The following is a 22,833-nucleotide window of genomic DNA, read 5'->3' as shown; positions in this document are numbered from 1 at the left end:
TTTAACCTCTTGTTTGTCATTCTGCAGGTTCATAGTATGAGTTCTACTCTCATATACCAGTACAATGATGTAGTATGTAGGTTGCAAATATCAGAGCAAACTATGAAACAAAAACAATCCTGAATTCCTACAGCCCTAATATACTGTATGCACTTTAATGAGTATTTCCATCTTAGTATATTCCCTGAAACATGATGGCAAAGAGAAGGAATTTAAAAGAAGTTACTGAGCTTCACTGCTCCCTGAACCTCATGTTTATGTGCTGTTTCTGACACTTGTAGCAGTGTAATCCACATAAAATATACAATTACATATCTGGCCCATTACTTTTGGAGTATATTTTGTTTCTATTATTTCTAACAACTGAATTTTTTAAGCTTACTAAAGATAATAAAAATAAGATTTTGCCAACTTGCTGCAAATCACGGGAAAGATTTTATAAAAGCCTTCAACATCTAATAATCTTTTGTAACATGTAAAAACTAAGCCTAATTACCAGACCAAAATACCTTTTAAAGATGCAAGTTGTATTTGTTTTTAGGGGCAAGTAGTTTCTCTTACTCTGACCACAGTGGAACCTTAAAACGAATCTGCTTGTAATTCAAATTGTCCTTTTCATTCATATAACCTTCCATTTTTCCCACTGTTGGGAGAATGGATAGAAGTTGTTTACATCCTGATTAAACTCCCCCGGGGCCCCCTCCCCAGATGATGGCACCATCACTGTTCAGATGCTGTTTTAAAGGCTAACCCTGTGGTGAATGCATTTTCTCTTGTGAAGTGCCAAGAGGCAGACTTTAAAAGCAGTTTGGACCTCCAAAGAACCAGGTATTTGCTATGGTGTTAGAAGTGCCCGAGCTGTTTTTATGAACTGACTTCTGTAATATTATTTAATACACTAGTCTGCTTTCAGCAGTTTCACCTGGTGGTGTTGTTCAGGATAAAATAGTTTTAGAAATGTGAGCCCAAATAAAGTCTCACCCCAATTATGGCAAGATAAAACCTCTGGAAGTAGTATGGGGCCTCAACACCATGCCTAGATATGCCATAGGTCTTCCAACAGATCCAGGGTAAACATTTTCAAGGCAGATGAAATTCCATTAAAAAAATTACAAAAAGCTCCCTTAATAAAAAAACATCCAACTTGAACCTTTAGCTGTCAAATTTCACTCCCACTGTCTCTGACCTCATGGAAAGAAAACAAAACAAAATTCCACCTACCTAAAAAGTAGTCTTCTCTAAGGTACCAAAAATTTCAATATTGAGATTGAATATTGAACTTTGAAATGAGTCTATCTTCTGCTTCCTAAGATTATCAGATTATTCTTCCAGCTCACACAAGTTTTAAAATTCTTCACATAAAAAGTTGTTTAAAATGTTAAAACGGTACTTATAAAGCATCTGTGCTTCCCCTTTCCCACTATACACATGTACACTGCAGCTGTTGCCCTGGGTGACTAACTTCTTTCTTTATTCTAAATATAACATCAGAAAACAAAGCAGACTCTTGAAAACAAGATTGGGAATATCAAGAAGAAGAGATATTTTTAATATTAAGGAAATATGTAAGTTCCTAAAATCCTCAAATGCTAAATAAAATGCAGTGATGCTTTAAATAAAAAAAAGAAGTGATCTTCACTCAATACAACTGTTGCTTTTAGAACAAAAAAAGCATAAAACAATTAACTTCAGTGTTTTTAAGCACATTAAGAATTTATTGACATTAATTCTGCATTTTCTGCAAGAACAGTGGGTTCAGCTGAATGGTCTTCTACTTTGTTTCACTGGCCAGTGGGGGAAATAAGTCTGCCTTCATGGTCTCAGCAGATCTCCTTTGTGCCTGCTAGGGAGAACAAGTGACTAGTTTGAATGGAGTTGTTTGCTGAAACACTGATCTCCAAGAAGTGGAACATTACCTAAAAACCCTGCTTGAAGGAGGAGGGCATCCCATGCTTGCAGAGCCCCAGAGCACAGAGGGGAGCCCCGAGCGTTGTTTGTCCCACTGCTCCCCTGCAGCACAACAGGACCTGGCACATCTGACATGTCCAAAGACACAGAGGTGGCAGCTCTGACAATGTCCATCAAAACAACTCTGCATGCAGAAAGCTTACACTGCTCTCTTGTAAGAAAAATTAAAAGCAGGTTTTCTATTAAAAAGATTCAGCAGGACTGGGTATCTGAGCAACACCACATATAGAACTGTCTTATACATTGTCAACTACCCATGGCATTGAAATTAAGGATTGCATTTCACTTCCAGTACTAGTCCAGAGGGCAACATCCTGGTGGGTTTGACCATGGTTGACAAAGAGTGCTGCTTAGCAATTTTTCAAAGTCTTGTTTTAATCAGAACAATAGCTAGAATCAGTGATGATCAAGAAGCTCAAGTATTCTGCCTCATTCCAGATGGAAATACAGCTTTGCTCTGTCACTTAGGGTACATTTGATATATAAAAAAATGCATTTCAAGACAATGACAGCCAAACTCCACATTGGAAGCTGTTACAAGATTACTTTTAAAATCAAAAAAGAATGTTAGATGCAATCTACTCTCCAGGAAGTGCAATGGATGATAAAACAATAGCGAATACGAAAGCTGGCAATGCCGACTCTCTCAGCAGAGGCAATGGCAGTAACAAATGTGTAATTATTTCAGGAGAAAAAAGAAAATTCCTGAAAGACTAGTCAAGAGGCAGCATAGACTGAACATCCACTAGCTTTCCTGAAAGTCAAATAAGGAGCCCTAGTTAAATAGTATGATGCTACTGACTGAACAACGAATTTGCAGAAAGGAAATGATGGGGGAAATCACACAAACTTCATCTTTACATATAAACATTACATTGTCCTGGTACTAAGGTTTCACTTAAATTCAGTGTCTCTGAACAGCTGAGAAGTTGGGGAGGCAATACAAAGGCAGATCAAGGGATTTGGGTAAGCCAGGAGTTCCAGTAAATCCTGTGTACTGTTAGCTAAGACAGAGATTTCACTTTCATGTGAAGGACCAATATAATGCTTAACACACTGAAGAACAGAAAATAGGACAGACAGCCTATTATTTGGGAATATAATTTATGTTCATATAGGCAAGCAGCTGTGGTTGTGCTACACCTCCTTTTCTCAATGTGGTTGATGAAAAAGTTCAGACAAGAGTTACAAAATCTTTTCACTATTTCTTTCCCAGTTCAACCACTGGCATTTATTTCCATGGAAAGCACAAGTTTGTCCTATAGACAGTGTGAGGTTGGAAAGCAAAAAGGCATAGAAAATAAGCAATGAAAAGCCAAAGAGGAAGACACCTCTGTATCCAGTATAGCAGAGACCTGCCCCTCCTTTCTCTAACAGCACATCAATAGGTAGAAGCTGCACTTTACTAAGAGCTGTTGTGCAGCCAGGCAAAGCAAGAGTGGTGGATCCTCACATGATCAGGGACATAAAAATAAATGAAGAATTAAAGAATACAAATCATACTTGTTATAGGGAAGAGTAAGGCATAAACATGCCTGTGCTTACATCTTACAAACAATACAAAGATTGCTACAGTCAGAATCAGTACAAGTTTTGACTGGTCAAAAAAAAAAGGTGCCACCATGCAGGAGGTGAGGTATAAGGGTCGACATAATAGCCCAGAGAGACTGGCAAAAGACATTTGGAATAATCTTTTAAGATGAGCTGGAATTTAATTTTCTGGCAAGTTTCAGTAAATAATCGTATTGTGATGGAGAGAGGTGAACTAAATGATACCTTAGAAGCATCCCCAAAGCAAAGCCTGTGCCAGTAAACTCTTTCGTGAGCAAAGAATATCAGAAACTTTGAACATGAGTGCAAGGAGACACAGACCTTGGCTTTAAGGAGAAAAAGTAAGTAGCACCAGTAAAACCAGGAGGGTTCAATTTCCCCGAACGGTTTCTCAAAACTATGTTGAAATATTAGATCATACTTTAAAATGTCTTCCTTCTACTCATAACTGATTTTGTTAAAGAAAAATACCTACAATATGAGCTAAAATACCAAACAAACCTCTTAAAATACCTATGATATGAGCAATTTGACAGGAAGGGCCCACTGTGTGTACGGTCAATCAGAGATGATGTTTTTACCAGCTGCTAGCAGTAGTTTGAGAAGCAAACTCAAGTTCTGAACCACATAGAGCACACCTGAACCTTCAGAACAACCTCTTGCCACAGTCTACTGTCGAGAGTTTTTAGTCTGCAACAATGTAATAACAGTTCAGAGCATTTCATGCAAAGTACCACAAGGTAAAAAGGCTCAGTTTTATAGCAATCAGTCAGCTGGGCATACTTCTGCACATACACAAGAATTTTGTACTCAGCTTGTAATAATACCTGGTGAGCACTGCTCTGGGTCCTCGAGCTCTTGCATGCATTTTATCCAACACCATGTGCTTCAGTTTCTGGTAATACACGGGACCAAAATAGATATATGCTTCCAAAGGCTCCCTGAAAGAATAAAAAGCAAAGCAAAACTGACAACCACAGTTAGCACACATCTACCTTAAGAGAGGCAAGGGTGTCATGTACAGAAGAAATATGAAACAATTTGAAAATAATGAATCCTAGAAAAATGTGTTTGGGCTTTCTGGGCAACCAGTCTGAAACCTCTTTCAGGGAAATCTTCTGAACACAGAGGCAGTATACTGCCAACACCACATGCTGCTGTCTCCACTGCAGCAAGGAACAAGCTCCTGAACTCTGGTCTTATGTTGTGCAGACATGCTGCTACAGCTGCAGGTACCTGTGTCAGCTGTAACATGATAAGCCCCTCCTCTGCATCTATACAGGAGTGTTTCAACAGTGTCATCAATAGCCAGGAAGGACGGTAAATGTCTCAGACTCTGAAGAGTGACTTAGGGTATTTCTGTTTACATTCCTTCATAAAGGTAAGCATATATGTAAGCAAATACATCCAGCATAAATGCTCAAAACATCCTTTTTGTAGGAGCATTTTAAGAATTTGTATTTGCAAGAATCACTTAGCCCTGGCACACTGTGAGCCTGACAGTGTCCTCATCCACTTATTCTCCCTACACAACACCCTGAGGCACAACCCAAGGCCCAGATGGGTGAAAGCCCTCCTTAAGTGGCTGTGCATCAGCACAGCTGCCCTGGCAGCACTGCCCAGCAGCTGCATCCAAGGAACAAAGACTGCTGCCCTGGCTGGCCCTGGGGGCTCAGATGAGCTGGGTAAAGGGCTCTTGAGAACTGTATTTAGGCACTTTCATCAGCTTGAGAACATCTGCAAGCAGTACAGAGGGTGTTACTCCATTCTGTGAGCTGGAGAATGGCTAAAGATTTCTGTGTTTAAAACACCCCTAACTCTAAGAAGAGTGTAAGCACCTAAGGATCAGAAAGCAACCAGTGAAAAGCACTCAGTCATTTCCCAGCTACCTTCACCCAGCTACCACCTACAGCACTAAGAATGACCAGAGTTAACACTGACCGACTCAACATGGCCACAACTTGTTTGAGGGAAAAGAAAAAAAAAAGGTAAAATGCAATGTAAAAACAATCAGTAGACAACAGTATTATACCCTTTCAGAGTCATTACTGACATTATGCAGTGTTATTCCAAAAGTTGCTATTGAAGAAAATAATAAAACTTCATTAGACATTTGAAATCCACAAACTTTCACATTCTTATGAAATCTGCCTTCAAGTTTCATAACAAACAGATTAAGCCTCTGTAATTTGCTTGGAAAAAAGTATCAGTATCCTTAAACAAAGTCTCTAAATAGGGCCCTTCAAAGTTGAAGTTTGGGGACAGGGGATTTTTACAGCTAGATGATTTTATTCTCCCTAGGAAACACGATTAGTCAGATTTTTTTAAAAGCTACCATGATATACAAACAGGAAGTGTTTCAAGCACCAGGATACTTGATATACAATTTATGGAATATGGAGTGAATAAGGAAAATAAACTTGTATCTCTGAAACAAAAAGAGAAGCAACATATGGAATAAGTTGGTAGGAAAGGCAATTAAAATAAAAAGTATATTAAAAAAACTTGCAAGAGAGACCTAAACTTGCTTCTTGAGAAGAAGGGGACTGGAAGGATAATAAAAATAGCAGGAAGGTAGGATTAAGATACATTTTGGAAGGGCAGGCATGTGAAGCCATATGGCCTTTTCCTGTTCCTAAACTATCTTATGTTCTTTGAACTCTGTGTCTCAGAAGCCAGTCTGATCAACACAGCAGGAAGTTTGCAGATTAGAGTATTATGCCAGACTGAAACATTGTGTAATCGAAAGAAAAAAAAAAAGGAAAAAGGAAAAAAGAGCACACACAAAATATTCCCAAGAACAGATGCTTGCCTCCAAATCCATATTTAGAGTACTATTAAAGTCAACATGAAAATGCTTATCTGATTTCAAGCATATGCAAGACTTTCTGTTGACAGAAATATGAAATTTTTCCTGTCTCTCAACAAGAAAGCCTTGTTTTTAGCTTTTTTTTTTTTTTTTTTTTTGCCAGGCAGTAAAACTTGAGAAATTTTCACAAGGGCCATTCCCATTACAGCCACACATACACTAGCAATTTTTAAAATGTGGAACCACAAAATGTTTCTAAGAAAAAAAAAACCAAAATGCACACTACTCTTCAGCCTCTTTTCTCAATCTCACAGAGCAATTTTCAAACAAGAGAAAGTTCCTGAGCTCTGAGACATGAGAAGATTTTTCAGATGTGCCTCAACAGGATTTCCCCACTCTCCTGAAACACCTAAATCTAAAGAGCAGATTCTTACCCAGTGATCCCAGATGTTACATAGTCCTTCCCTAGGTAGTTATAACCATGGCGAATAAGATCTTCACACACATCCTTAACTTTACTGCCGCCAAAAGCTGTTCCATAGTGAAATCTGCCATCGAGCACCCCAGCCTTTCCAGCCAGGAGTTCAATCAACTTTCCTACCTGTCAAAGAAAAGCAGAGTTAGCAGCCTGGTCATTGGGACAAGCAAATTGCTGGATTGCTCACAGCACAAGTTAATCAGAGAAAGTGTCCCAGATGGCAGCCTGGGCTATTGCATGCAACAGGAGGAGTGGAAGCAGCCCAAGAGCCAGGAGTACTCCTGTGTGAAGGGGAAAACTGGACTCATCACAGGGTTTGGGAACACCCTTAAGGTACCAAGTCAGGCAGTTCCACTTCCAGTTATGTGAAAAATGGGCAGGATCCGTGTGGCCTTCTGCTGTAGGAAACAGCCATGGAGACTTGATTTGCTGCAGTGCAGCAGGGGGAATAGAAGGGAAGATGCTAACAAAGGAAGAAAGATCAGAGGCTGTATGAAGGAAGCACTGAGGTCCCACAAAAAGGCCAGGCAGCGAGGTGTTTAGCAGGCAGTGACTCTGCAGCACAGGTGCAAGACTCGCCTCAGTTCCAGGGAGGTGTGTATAATTTAAGAAGTTTTACACGTCTGGATCTCTAATTGAAGCTCCTCTCCAACCTTCACCTCACAGTCTGCCCCAGCCAGATTAGTAGGCACAGGCAATAGGGAAGGAAGAACAGGAAATTTTCAAACACAAAAGGCGCCAAGTGAAGTATTCAGTAGCATCTCTCTTAACTCGACACAGAACAAAATGGGAATGATGCACAAAGAGCCTGCAACTCTGCTCTTTTTACAGTAGGATGTTTCAAAACAGTGAAACAGAGGGCTGACTACTCAGAGCAGAGCAAGTGCTGGCATGATGACTGGAGAATATTCTCAGTGAAATCACACTTAAAGCTTTTTTGTCTTTAGTGGCCGATCCCCTTCTCTTTCCCTCTTGGGGGACAGTGTCGTGTGAATGGAGCAGCCCCACTCACTGTCATACGCGATGGGAAGCCATGAGGGTTCATTATGATATCTGGGCAGATCCCTGTATCACAAAACGGCATGTCTTCCTGAGGAACAATCAGTCCACACACCCCTGCAGAAGAGAAAACATTTCAATTCACAAAACAGCAAACCACCAGCAGGGCTGACGCTCATCACCAGATTTTCTTTAGTGTTTTCCTCCTCCTCTCTTTCTTATGGATCACTTTTTACGCAGACTCATTACCATGACCAGTACTCCCAACCTGCAGACTAGAAGAGAGCCCTAGTGACAGGACTGGCAAAATTAGCATACCCTTATATAATGCTCACAGTCATTTGTGAGTTAGCAAATTAGGGGAGAAAGCTTTGGATCCTATTTTCAGAAGCAACTAAAAGCTTCTGTCCAATCAGACTGGAATATCCCAAGAGAGACGCAGTTTTTAAAGCTGATGCTGTAATTTCATGAAAGAAAAAAAATCAGAAATTTGGCTCTTAGGTTATGCCTTTGGACATACAGAATAATTATTGATTTTAATTTTATTTATCATATGTATCTTTGCTAAATATTGTCAATAAAAACACATCAAATGGGACTTTGACAGAGATAAGTAGGGGAAAAATAAATAAAAAATAACAAAGATTTTTTTCAGGTAACATCTGTTTGCAGAGTAAAGACAGCTATCAATGAATTACAAAGTGCAATCCACTCCACAGGCTGCTTTTATTTTGTCAGTCCATGAACACAACCTGTCCCTTTAAAAGTTCTGGAAGCTTTTTTCAGTCTCTATCAGTATTGGATATAAAACAAAGAAAACCCTCCAAACTCTAAAAATATTGCAGAAAGAATAAACAGAAACATGAAAACTCATTTTAAATATCCATCATGCATCTCAAAATTTTCCTTCCAACCCTTATAACTTTCTATAGTGAATTTTGCAGTTCAACATACTGCAGCTATAAACCATCAAGAGAACTAACATTCAAATTCAGGTGTTAAAATGCAGCTGCTTAAGCCCATACTCCTTTGAACCAAAGCTACTGTTTCAGCTGGACAATTTCTTCCAGAAGCCTTTAGAGCTGAAAAAGTCTGCAAGCTATTTGAGACCAGCCTGCTGCAACTGTGGCAGAGCATGCTTTGGGAACAGTCCTGGAGTGGAGGGGGCTCCTGGAAGACAGAGAGTACTGGTTACATCCCTAAAAAGGCATCCTCCGACCAGCCAGTTCACAGGGGGATATCGGCGTCTGCTCAGGAGGGAGCTCCTCTTCCACTGTCCAAGCAAGACAGGGATAGGTGTATGGGACAGTAGTTAATAGAATGAGAATGGTAAGTATGGGGGAAGGGAGGAGAAAAAAAACCATCTGGGGCAAGGGTGTGTGCTGCTGTATTTAGCTTTTAAACCTATTGAAACTAATTTTCATTGTTCTACTGTGATAAATCAATAACATCCTTCCAGCTCTCCCTGCCAAGGAGCAATCTTTTGCTGAAAATAAAAAAAAACAACAACAAAACAAAACAAAACCCCTCAAACCAACCCACTATTTCTTCCTTGCACAGCTATTTTTTGCCTTAAATTTTATACATAAATACTCTGTTATATGTGTATTATAGTGCCTACATTCTGCCTTATTTGCATTAACATCTAAGAAAGCATTAGGTTGCATCTGGACTTCATGGCACCTGTAAGCCAAGAATTAAATCTCAGCTAACTTAAAATTACTTTAGGCTCTGAAAACCTTTTATATGCCAAGCTGGTTCCCATAGCAGACAGCCACTGTGTTGTTTGTTTTGTGTGAAAGTGAATGATAAAAGATCCATGAAATCGACACAGAAAGGCAGAACAGCAGAAAGAACTGAGGGCTCTCCATCATAGCGGCTTCTACCCTCCGCTGACTTGTGTAACAATAGGACCTACACACCCAACTGCAGATCTAACACAGCTGTGCATTTCATTAGATGAAGAGCACTAGTGACACAAGTAAATAATTAACTTATTCTGGTCCGCTGACTGTGGTTATGAGACCAGTCATAGCTGACAGATTTTAATACAAGTTAACACAAAGACAGCATAATGAGCTTAGAAGTTAAAAACAAAATATTTAGACAGAATCCAGAAATGTGACGCTTACTAGGCCATTTATAAAGTTTCTATTTTACAGAGGGAAAAAAAAGGGAAAAGGGAAAAAAGAAAAAAGGGAAAGCTATAAAGCCTCAGTTCTAAGCTTCTGTATTTTAATAAGTTGCTGAGCCTGTAGCAGATCTATAGCATGTCTGTGTGTATTTAGAGGACAGAGAAGCTTCTTCCTACCCTGTGTTTTAAGAAAGTTCATTCAACTGTTAAAAAAGCTGAAAGATACCTTTCCTATATACAATCCTACTTCTAAAAGTAAGTAACTGCAATCAATTCAAAATGTAAACTTGATTTTATTCTGCAATTGCTTGCTTTCAGAAGCTCTTTAGGAGAATAATGCTCGCAGGTCTGCACTTTAAGCTCCTCAGTTTACTACTCTTTTTTTTTTTTTTTTTTTTTTTTTTGGCGGCAGAGCAATACCAGGCAAGCAAACAGCTGCAAAAAAGTGACTAAGTGAATTAATCCATTTAAGTGGAATGACCACTTGCAACTGGCTTATAAAACAGTAAAGGAGAGGAATTTAAAACAGCCTCAAATTCCAAATTCTGTTCAAGTATGAACTGCATTTCACAACTGAGCTGCTCAACTACACCCCATACAATATTCATAAATAAGGCACACTCAAACTAGGAGGCTGTTTTGCTCTGTGGCTATTAAGAAATACTAGAGGTATTTCTTAACTGTCACTGATTTAGACATCACATGAAAATTGATCCTCAGCATTCATAGGGGACACATGGAATAATTTGGTTTCATTCACTTCCCTTCCTCTCACAATTTTTATATGCTGCAGCTGGAATTGAGTAATACAACTTGAGACTAAATTCTATATTGCAGTGGGACTGAATAGCTCTCACCTATACATTCTATATCTGTGTGTCTAATCTGGGACCAGAATCAAGTACTAACAACCAGAAAAGGCTGCAGACAAAACAAAAACCAAAATCTGTTATTTAATGTGGATTAACAAGATGGTTATGTGCTTGAACAAGAAAGCACCTAGCAACTTGCTACATCTAATTTCTTTTCATTTGAAAAGCAAATTAAATTCTAGAAAAGAAACTTCTGTGTATCTATTTTAGAATGTCCCCTTAGAAGGAAAATCAGTGAAAATGCTAAGAAATTCTTTTATAATATCAAAAAGGAAAAAAAACTGGATTAATAAGCATGGCAGCTTAATGCAAGGGTAACAGTTTAAATTAGAGTAACCTTAAATCAGACATCCACAGTGGTTTAACATGCAAGTATAAAACAGCCATGGGCAGTGTTTTTCAATGCTATTGTATGGCAGCCAATAAATGACAGTCCCCTGACTATGCACAATGGCCCCCAGCCCCACACACACTATCAGCATCAATGCTGACAGCATCTCAAACCCATGTACCTCCACAAGGCACTGACAGCATAAAGAGCCCCTCATCCCTGTACTTTTGTCTGAGTTTCTTTTCCTAATCAGGAGAAACTCAGGTTTCCAGAGCTGGTACCTTTCCTGTGGCTGCTTTTACAGTTTGCTGACAAACATGAGCACAGCCTGACTAAAAGCGCGGTTCGGTGCAGAGGGGGAAGGGGGCGGCTGGGAGGGGGCAGGGACAGAACGCAACACTATGGGAAAGTTTTTCACCAGGCTACGATAAGGTGCCTTCTATACACACACATGCCAAATGAAAAAAAAAAATCATCAAATAAGTCAAAACAACTAATATAGAAAACTAATTACCACCAGCAGGAGGGACATTAGAGAGCAAAGGAGATGACATGAATAGAAGCAGCAGCAATACCAGTTTCTATCAGCGAGATAAAAAGAAGCGTGTTACTAAACGTGCTTGTTTACTCGCTCTAATGATACGGTGGTAAAAGCGCTAAAACTGACTTGAAAGGCATCTATTTTAGCTTTGCCAGATTTGCCAGAATTTGGAAATACTCTTGAGAATCAAGACAACATCACATAATTAAGCAAAGTTGTAGCAGTAACATAGCACTGTGTGTTATGGACAAGTGACAGATTTGCAAAAATTAGTAAGGCTGAACAACAAATTCACAGCTGCTTCAAAACTCTCTAATTACATACTGTGTTGGCTAACTAAGCATAAAAGAAGTCTAGAAGAAAAAAGTGCTGCATCACATAACCTTTGTTCAATACTGAATCATTCACTGATCTATCATATCACTTGCTACATCCCATTTGACATAAGAGGTAAAGAACAGAATTAAAATTAACAGATAAATAATGCATAAGTAAACTTGATTAGTTTTCTTATTAAAAACATCACTCTAAATGAGAGGAGGTGCTAGAAGACAATACAATTTGTACACTGCTTTCCCATGGCTGCTGAATGGACTGATGTGATAAATTTGCATAGTCTGAAGCACACAAAGAGCTGATTAATTGAAACCCTTACAATGCTTCTGGAAGCAGCTATTGTAAAACAATAACCATAGGAACTTTACAAAATACACATGGCTGAATGAGTCAAGAGCTTAATAAAATGTGTGTTCAGGATACACTATTTGGAAACAGAATTAGAGATTTTTATTCTATGCCATAAAATGCTAAATCACGCTAATTTCAGGAGGTCAGTTGAGGATTTACTGAAAAGGTCAGAAGGTTACCTGTTTGCTGCTTGAGATAAAAAATGCTCTAATTTTCTTCTTAAGATAGCAAGCTAAACAGTGGTTTTGTTAAAAATACACAGAAAAAAACAGTCTGGGAAGTTTTAATGGCATTCTGACATTTTCTCAAATTCAACCCCTGAAGATAAAAACATGGTAAGAAATCCCTACCTTCCCTGATGCCTAATAACTACTAATCATCTGACATTCCTGCAGTTGATTAAGAGCAAATTCTTTTTAATGCCACTTGAACCATTTAATTACTATAAACCCAATGACATTCTATTAGAGATAAAGTACTCGTTCTGACTTATAACATGGGGGGAAATTACACAAGTAGCCATTTAAAATTAACGTTTTATTTTAAATGTTCTGCTTATCTGTACTGTACAAGTACCCATTAAAAGGAAAAAGATAAGTTGATCTCCACTATGAAGTTAGGAAAGCAGATGCTCAAACTATTAAAAATTTCAAAAAGTAAGCAAGGTGAGACCTTGCTAGATGAGTGGGATTGTCATGATGTTTATGTAGTTTATTATGCAGTGAATGGATTTTGTTGTGACACTAAAGAACATGGATCATTTAGGAAAACAAAGACCATCTTTCATGAATTTAAACTTGCTTCCTTGTCTTTAGAGTTGTTTAAGTGCAGATACTTCAGAAAGGTTTAATCCTTTATCTTAGATCTTCAGCTATTAAAAAGCTTCTGTTTGCCAGTTCAAACAATCTCTTGCTTAAATACAATTTTTCCACTCCTCAGGAATACTGTTCAGTATTGCTGCTTAGTTCTGTGATCTACAGGACCTTTGTTAGAGGTGTTAATCCTTTTTCACATGAGAGACTGAGAAATGTTCTTTCAGAGAAGTGTTATATTGCTTTTTTTCACATCAAAGGAGCCCAACTTTTTCCTCATTGTGACTTGTAGCAAAGCAAGAGGAAATCTGGAAATATAATAATTTACTTTGTATGGAACTCAGATGAAGCTTCTTTAGCTTAACAATCCTTTTGCCTTCTGTGCTTTGAAAAGTGACTTTGCTTGAAGAATACAAGATTAAAACAACAAAATAATTAACCAAAAGAAGTTTTTTTTATCCTTCTGGAAAATATATGATGCAACATAGTGAGAACAAAGTCCTGCAGTTCAGGATAAACATAAAACTACCAGAGAGGATTTATTTGTGAGACACTAGAAGCTTAAAAACTTTACAGACTACAGAGACAGTCCCAGTCCCAAAGATCTTACTGCAACATCCAGTTTGAAGATGAATATGAAAAAAAAGCAAAATATTTGCCTTTCAGAACACAACTTGGAGGCCTCATTTGTTTGGATTTTTTTTTTTTCCTTCTCCCTATATACTTCTTTCTGAGAAGCCTTGAAGCAACCTTTTACAGGCAGCTTGGAAGGAGTGTACTTAAAACACAGACTCACGTGAAAAGAACGTGTGGTGGACAGGCCAGAAGCGGTGACCTTTGCCAATACCATGTTGACATGTGAGAGGACACAAACAAGGCAACAAATACAGAGGCAGTGAAATAGATCTGTGCTATTATAGAGGCCTACAAAATCTACTTACATATTTAATGGAAGGCTTTTCTGTAACAAAAGGCTAAAGCTGGTTTGTGAGATTTAATCTGTTGTATCCCAGACACTTTTTAAATTCCTTTACTCTGCTTCCTTCTGCTCCAGTTACAAAGCAGAGCTTGGAAATACAAATCAATTTGGACTATAGGAAAAAGACCATCAAAAAGTTTGAGACACAGTTTGTGCAATCTCTTATTTTGCACATATTTAATTATTTAAAACCCACTACTACTACGATTCCATGAAATCAAATGTCATCTCCATGCATGCCTTCTAGAAAATAAATATATTCCACAAAAAAAGACTGACAATACAGACAGATACATGCTTTTTCTTCTTCTCACTGAACCAAGGTACTTGCTCATTTAAGATCATTATATGTTCGAATGGCTCTATGGCAGGCTTAAAGCTAGCAGTCACAAATTACACTTGCAATTGAAGTTGCAATTGCATACATTCAGACCAAGATAAGAGAATTAAAAATTCTGTCTCAATAGAAAAAGTTGAACTGTTAGTATTATGATTTCTGTTTCATGATTGTCTATATTTTTCTGATAAGACTGATCCTTCCCCAGTTTGATATCAGAGGATGATACTAGATGTTATGTTAAAAAGCTATCAAAGGAGAGGTTTTCCCTTTCCTTTTCATGCCTTTTTGCCAGTTCTACTATTGTCAGTATTGGCTTCTTCATTGTATTGTTAAACTGCAAAACAGTGAACTGTACTGTTCTTGTCAGTTATTTTTCTTAGTATCTATCAAATGTATCCTCTCCATATTCCTCCTTTCTCCTGTTTACTGTAACATCTTTTTCTATAATGCACTACAGGGCAGTGAACTTAGAGGTCTACTGCCAGGAAGCTATGAGTGAGCCTTAGTAAAATGTAGTAACTTGGAATATGATCACACTCCCCTGATCACAAGGGATTATTAGTACAGATTGATGTATGGAACAGCTACAGACACATGCCTGCAAACTCTGTAACACAACTGTTGCAATGTTCCCACTCATGTTTCCAAAACCAAGCTGAAAGTGATATTCTAAATAATTGATGGCTTTGGATTTTTATTAGTATTATTATTATTATAGTCCCAAGCACAGATAGAGGGTGATCAGCCGTTGTTAACCTGATGCAGTGCCAGGCGTAATTACGGGTGCCCTAAAAGTTTACTACAGCATTTAAGGATACTGCTTTTCAATACCATGGGATTTCCACAGGTGGTTGCTTGCTCTATGTTATGAGATGTCTTATGTGCATTTTGTCATATGGAAGGTCTTCAGCACCCTGAACCCATACTGCAACCTGCCTGACAGAATTCTGTTTCCTTCTGTCATTCTTCCTTTTGCACTCATGGTTCTACATTTGTGGAGCACTCTTTTTATTATTTTTTGGAGAGATATGAAAAAAAGTTCATTTACATTCTGTTCAACTATTCCAATTGGTGCACATTAATAGCCCAAACTAGGAGAAAAAACTAACCTACTTATTTTTTTCAAGTAAATCCCCATAAATATTTATCATGATTAATCAAGCAGCTTTAATATAATTTGGAAGCTTTTTTAAAAAAGTCTAATAAGAAAATTTGTCCTGCACAGTACTGATTGCATTATTATAAAATAACTTGCTGCTAAAATACTGCATACCACTTAAGAGAAGGGTTTAATTAGACAAAGCTGAAACTGTATCAAGAAATAGTCATTGCTCTAACAGTGCTCCTAAGTTTTTAAGCACTGTACAACTTCATTGTCTGTAAGACTGAAAAAATATTAGAGAGAGAATCTACACAAAATCTTCCTGAAGGAGGATCTTCCCTCAGAAAAGGAAGAATGGTGCAGTTGAACATTCCAATTACTCAACTCCTTCTGGTTGCCTCTGAAGCTCTTCCTCCCCTCACTTATCATAACTCTCCTATAAGGCTGCAGTGCAAGAACTAGACTCAGTTTTATAAGGAAAGTCTAGTACGTAATGCTGCTTCTTTACTTTTTTGAAACCTTCAACAGTACTGATTACCAAATCACTTGGAAACTCAGTGGGAATAGCTTTGTATTTTTAGATCAAAATCCATCTTGAAAATACAATCAGGAAAAACATTTCAATCCTTAGCAGAAGCAGAAGAGTTTAGAGAGTTTAGAGTTTATTAGCAGAAGAGTTTCTCTTCCTTAATAACAACAGAAACCATGGAAGTATTTCCTGAAAATACAGAGTAATTATAATAATAATAAATAAATAATAAATAAAATTTAAAAAAACAGTTCTGTGGGTGTGTGGAAAGACACAGTGGAATTACAGGTGATCTTTCAGAGAGCTGGATGTATTAAGAATGGCTGGTTGACTATTCTTATAGATAACACAAACTTGAGGCAGTATCTGGTAACAGCTGTCACTATGATCAACTACTGCCTTCTGCACCCATTTTACCTCTTCTGATCAACAGGTCTGCTGTAGGTAGATATCCTGATCCCCTAACCTGGACACCACAGCAATGTGAATTACAGTGGTTAGCTCTGCATCTCACGACAGGGATGCAGTATTTCACTTCAGTTATATCTGGCCAGGAGTTACTAGGACAGGACTGCAAGGGGTGTATGGGCTGCAATGGAAAGGATTTGGTAACATCAACATCTTTACCTTTCCATCACATCTGACAAGAGACCAAGCAATGTTCTCAAGCCAAAACAAGACCTAAAAACGTAACAAGATTACAAAACTCAGGTAATTGCATGGCACATACACTAACACAGAAGGTCATGCTTCAAATACTACAAATCTTGATTTTCCAAGTGTACAGAATGATGAGAACATATCAAAACCTGTCCCAAACTGACACCAATAGGAACAAAACATGCTTTTAAGTTGGTTACAGTCAGGCTGTTTTCAGTTACTTCTTTCTTAACACCCTTTGCATACTTTACAACTCTTTGAGATTCAGAGGATGATCTGATACTCATATTTTTTTATATTCAGGTCAAGGGAGTTCACTGCTGTTTTTCAGCAGATATAAAGGTAGGTCCGTGATTTTCATTTTCCAAGTAACATTAAAACTTGAGAACTACATGACAGCAAGCAGCTTCCAAGTGGGCACTCACTTTCAAGTTTTGGTCTGAAGATCCAGAGCTGCTCCAGATCATGTCCCAAGTGTATTTTTAAAAACATTTCCTTTCTTTCTGCTTTTTGCTGGGGCACCCCTCGTTATGTTCCTGATTTGCTTCCCTTTTACACCATGGCTCTGAGTTATCTACCTGCAGTCTTATCTTTAGAGCAGAATGCCTGCACAGACCTGCAAATTTCTCATTTCATCTCTCTTCTTTTCTGTTTGTTCAGAACCTCCCCAGTTTATGACAACCCACTGACAAATCTATCACCTAAATACAAATTGTGACTTAAAAAAAAACCCCAACCAAACCTCAAAGCCCCTGTACTTGTTTGAATTGGGGGAAACTAATGTATTTTTCAGATTCATAGATCAACAAAGAGTAGCTTTTGCTAATGCGTTTTTGTTTCAGAAACATCATTGCTAAATTAATCTTCTGAACTTAACAAAAAAAAAAAAAGGCATATGGCCTTCTACCACTGTATTCATGAAAATCTGAACCAATCAATGGAAACATACATTATGTATGTATAGTAGGCATATACAACAATAATTTATTTTTATTAAACGGGTCCTTTACCTTTCTGCCCATGACGACTGCTAAATTTATCTCCAATTTCTGGACGTCTGGTTTGCCTCAGTAACATTTTGATCAAGAAAGCATCCTCTGCATTTGATGAAATCATTACTTTTTCAATGTAAGAATCAGTGGCGCCTTTGTACCTAGTAAAAGAAGCCAAAACATTGGTTTTACTTCTATGAACAAAACACAAGTTACAGACAACTATTTGTGTCTTGGTAAGCTCCTGACCAAACTGTAATCTTTATGGAACTTACATATGAGGAGAAAGAATTTTATATATATATATATATATTTACATACAAGTTCCACAATACAGCATGTTTCTGGAAAAGAAAAGTTTTAAGAGTTGCAATAGAAACTAATAGAGAATTAAGCTGAACTTGTAAAGGACAAGGTATGGGGTTTTAGTCACATGGGTTCTTGACAGCAAAAGTTTCCTCACATATTACCAATTCGTTGATCTTCAATTAAACAACAGCCAAATACAGTTATATTTGAAGAAGAGAGTTTTCTAGAACTGAGTATATTTTTTCAGACAACTTTGCTTCATGTAATTTTTCCAGCTCTGAAATTATATTGCAACATACGTTACTGGCACATCTTTGTACTGTGGCTGCTGAGGCACACTGCTTCCTTCCAGAGGTGTCTGGGTCACAGTAGGCATAGATTTGTTCACAAGAACTTGCTTATTTTCTACTTTTTCACCTACAGAGAACAAGAAAAAAAAGCACCATGAAAATGTATCTGACTGTGTCAGAAATACATTTTAAGCTTTAAAAAAAAAAAGGTGGAAGACAAACTGGAAGGAACATGCCCAAGAAGTATGCTCTGCTGTTTTACTAAATATTGAATGGTAAGGGAATCACTAAACCAGTTTTCTTTGGTAAACCAAAGCAGAACTGTTGGCATGCTGGGTGCACTATGAGAACAGCTATTCAACATACCCTGGGTCAAAAGTCTGCACAAAAGCATCTGAAGTCATATGCTCTAAGTATGGAAAAAATTAACAGGGAATACTTTGTCATGATTGAACTGACAAATTTTAGAAATTCACACCTGAATTTGGGGCAGCCCATCATTCCACAATGAGCTGTGCAAAACTACTGTCAGTCTCCTTGTATTCTCATATTTCTATTGATACTGATGTCATATATAACTTCTCCCTGCTCCATTCCCTTATCCTCCCCTTTACATTGACAACCAGATCAGGAGGATGTCCAATGATACAACTGCACACCAAGTATCTACCTTCCACCTAAATTACACTGATCTTCAGCCTGTGTCTCTTCTGCCTACATGAACTATCTCAAATAGGTTTTTACCTACATGCTGAGAACAGTCTCAGTCCGGAGTCCAGCCCAGTCCTATCTATCCCTAATACTTCAGAAGATTCTTGCCTTTTTTTCCTTAATTAACTTTGAAGGCTCTATTGTGATGTGTTAAGGAGCAAAATTGACCCAATTGTGTACTATAATGGAATTAAGCTTAATGCCCTTTAAAACACCTTTCTTACTAGATCTTAGCAGGTCTATTAAGTCATTTTCTAACTAAAGGATGACAGTATGGGAGGGTTCTTCCTCAAATCTGTTATCATTGGAAAGTTATACACCTCTCTTTACATTCCTATTTATTTTTCTTATCTCTCTTCAAACATCTTTCTAAAGCGTTAAAACCATAAGGTTTTACTTCCTCAAATAACTGCACTAACTGACATCTTGTTAGGAGATTTTGACACATTAAATCAAAATAATAAGGGGCCTATCTCTATCCTTAAGAAAACAACAGCATATGACAGAGAAACAGAGAAAAACTACAGTATTAAAAGCCTGTCAGCTTGGGAACATAAGAATACAAATTCTAATCTTCAGTAGATTCACATTATTAAAATCTCACTCTTCTACTTAAATATAAAGCTACTTTTTTCATGTACAAAAGTCCCCCCAATGATCAGTAACATGCTGCTTTCAGGAAATAATTTTTTTTTAATTTCCCATCACAATACTGTTGTCTTCAAGACAAAAATAGTCCCAAGAAGCTAAGTATAACACAAGGTGCACAAGAAATACTGACAGAATATTAATTTCCACTTTGACTTTGAACATGCCCTGAGTGAACATGCAATTTGACCTACCTGGAGAGCAGATACCATCAGCATCTAAAATCTCATGGCGCCAGATGGGTTTACGGGTAGCTGCATCCAGCATCGGCCCCATTACTTTATCAAATGTCTGATTCGTGTATCGCTTCAGCGTACACTTGGCATTCTTGTACACAAGACACCTTCCAAAGCCTAGAATGAAATGCAAACTCATCTGCCTAGGAATTCAAAGATCCTTTATAACACATGACCAGGATAAAATCTGAGCTATGGAATATAAAATATTCTTTATTAGTTAGATTATTCATTGGCTTGAATATGCATAATGTTGTACACAGATACCTAGTGGTGCACAACTTAAACATCAGATCATGTACACTTTTTTTTTAGATGCTGGACTACAGTCCAATTCTGAACTGTGCTAATCTGCTTCTGTATCTCTGCACACATCATTTCTCTCGGAATCACTAAATCTCTTGAATAATTTTGGTGGTCTCCAAGATGTAACATAGGACTGTAATAGGGTGAGAGGAGCACTTCTTCCTTTCATGAGTTCTAAGAAACCTGAACTTTTACTCATGTTTGTGGCTGGCATAAGCTAGTCTCCCAGGAAAGTACTGAGTGATTAGTATAATCAACCCATTATTCTTTTTTTCCTCACCTGAAATTACATGTACTGCTATAAAATTAGTGGGTTTTAGATGAGAAAAGTAGCATCTGTGGAATTTCTCTCTAAGTACAGCAACTAACCATGATACTAAAGACTCTAATCACATTTAGAATCACAGAGAGCCAAGAACAAGGCTTGCTAATAATCCTGAGTTGTTTTAGCTCATTTGAAAGATGGTTGTGGCCACATACAGTACATCTATATCTTCAGATTATGTCAAGTAATTCCTGACATGCACCACAGCTCTCCCTGTAAATGTTACCAGTCTACCAGAAAAGAAAACATTCACTTTTAAATCATGCCTGTTGTTGTTTTAGAAAAGGAGGCATAAATTAAATGCAGCAGACATTAATGCCAAAGATACATGCCTAGGAATACTATTACTGCTGCCTAGCAACTAGGAGGAAGGGCGTTTGGGGAGGGGGGGGGAATAAAGTGATGGAAGAATCTGACTTTGGCCACCCAAAACTAAAACCAGCTTGATCACTGCACTATGCCTACTCTTCAAGGAATTTATGGAGAAAAGTGAGAGAAGAGAGACTAAGTTTTCAGGCAACTCCCCTCCAGCCTTCAGCAGCATTGACATGAAGTGCTGAAGAAATGTGGAGAGAGTGAGACAAGCTAGATCTACACAAGCATGGGTCTCTGTTAGTTAACCTTCCCTTTGGTACTTATGTACATTTACTTAAAATACACTGCACCACAGAGTTGGTATATTTTTTTAAGGAAGCAGGTCATTAATTTAGCTCTGGATAAACACTAAATTATTTTGCTTTAGACAACACTATTATTTTCTCTCAGAAAGTAGGCAATACTGCTACTGCTGCCTCAGAGCACCAAGCTCACAAAGACACAAACTGCCTCGGGTTCTATTCCTTTCCTAAATACCTTCATAAATCTAATTTCATCTACTGCTTTTGTTCCTGGTGGAAATAATGAGATGTCTTTGTTAGTAATGAACAAATGTTCAGGTAAACATCTAAAAAGCAAGCTGAGAAGAACAGATTGACTCATGCCTTATGTTTTCTCTAAGCTAAGTATTTACACCTTTTTTATTTGAGGTCAGAAATTAGCCATTTTTTCTTATAATACCTAAACTCAAAATTTTATATGCACGTTGGCATCTTCACCACACTATTGTATGCGTGGAGTTACAATCACTAATCATACAGAAAACCAACAAAAGCATTCAAAGCAGTTTGGGAATTCAATTTCTTAACTGAAGATCTAATGCTCATAACTGCAATAAAATTTACTACAGGATAACACTACGAGAAAACAAGTTTATTAGAATATATATTGGAACACACACTGGAGAAGTGGGAAAGAGTTGATGGATCTTACCTCTGTCCAAAGAGGCTTTATTTAAGACAAGAGCATCTTCAATATCATAGCCACTGTAGCTCATCACAGCAACTGTGGCATTCTGTCCAGCAGGGAGTTTCTCAAAATCTATCAGTTCTATTGTTTTTGTTTTTACCATTGGCTTTTGTGGATAGGCGAGGAGATACATCAGAGTATCTATCCTGTTTCTTTGATTGTATCCAATAGTACCTACATGTAAAAGAAAAAAAGAAAAGCAGTGAACATTAGTGAGTTTTCTAGGAATGTTTTGGCTAAAAACTTACCAAAATGCCAATTAGCTAAAATCACACAGAAATTCTTCAAGAAAAGAAGGGGAAAAATAATAATTCAAACCAAAAGAATTTTATATTATTAATATATAAGTAGTTTCTTAATTTAAGCTCCCAGAAAGAATTATTTATTTTCTCTCGAACAGAAAAAAACTAAGCATCAATAGAAAAAGAAGAACGACAGAAGAAATAAAAGCCACTTGAATAAATACAGATAAGATGATTTTCTAATTACAACACTGAATTGTGCAAGTATGAAGTGTTTGCTTTTATTGTTCTTATAGCCACTGGGTTTGAGTTTTTTAGTGGAGTTCAACTGGTGTTTCAGAGACCTGATCCAAAATTTCGTGACAACCAATAGAAAGACTATCACTGAGTTCAAGAGAAACTGTGGATCAAGCTCTTCATCTTCAACAACATATTTCCTTCCTTTTTTGGGCAATAATTAGTTCAACAGCAGCCCGTGTTAGAATGGGACAAAGCATAAATGAAGCATACTGCTAACCAAAAGTGATTTACTTTCTAGAATTAGAAGCACCACTGATAGATAGACTACAGTAGAAGTCCACTTCTGTATTTGTCTTTCTACATGAAATTAATTTTAAATTTACAGTTTGGAATTCAAC

The 22,833-nt window shown here is 37.6% G+C and overlaps 1 protein-coding gene across 2 annotated transcripts in view; it reads right to left on the bottom strand.

The window, feature by feature from the left end:
* The window catches only part of POLR3B (RNA polymerase III subunit B), a 72,641-nt gene that overhangs the window by 5,701 nt on the left and 44,107 nt on the right, over nucleotides 1-22,833 (bottom strand). For both annotated transcript variants that reach the window (XM_054632119.2, XM_077178474.1), the window contains exons 20-26: nucleotides 21,918-22,127; nucleotides 19,937-20,095; nucleotides 18,393-18,510; nucleotides 17,803-17,945; nucleotides 7,819-7,922; nucleotides 6,763-6,929; nucleotides 4,347-4,460 (exon numbers count right to left, since the gene is read on the bottom strand). In XM_054632119.2, coding sequence (XP_054488094.2) covers nucleotides 4,347-4,460; nucleotides 6,763-6,929; nucleotides 7,819-7,922; nucleotides 17,803-17,945; nucleotides 18,393-18,510; nucleotides 19,937-20,095; nucleotides 21,918-22,127 — 1,015 coding nt within the window. The remainder of the gene's footprint in view (nucleotides 1-4,346; nucleotides 4,461-6,762; nucleotides 6,930-7,818; nucleotides 7,923-17,802; nucleotides 17,946-18,392; nucleotides 18,511-19,936; nucleotides 20,096-21,917; nucleotides 22,128-22,833) is intronic.

Source organism: Agelaius phoeniceus, chromosome 5 (assembly GCF_051311805.1).
Source record: "Agelaius phoeniceus isolate bAgePho1 chromosome 5, bAgePho1.hap1, whole genome shotgun sequence".
Taxonomy (NCBI): Eukaryota; Metazoa; Chordata; class Aves; order Passeriformes; family Icteridae; genus Agelaius; species Agelaius phoeniceus.
Note: the sequence above shows the minus strand (reverse complement) of the source record. Positions and strands in the feature narration are given on the sequence as shown.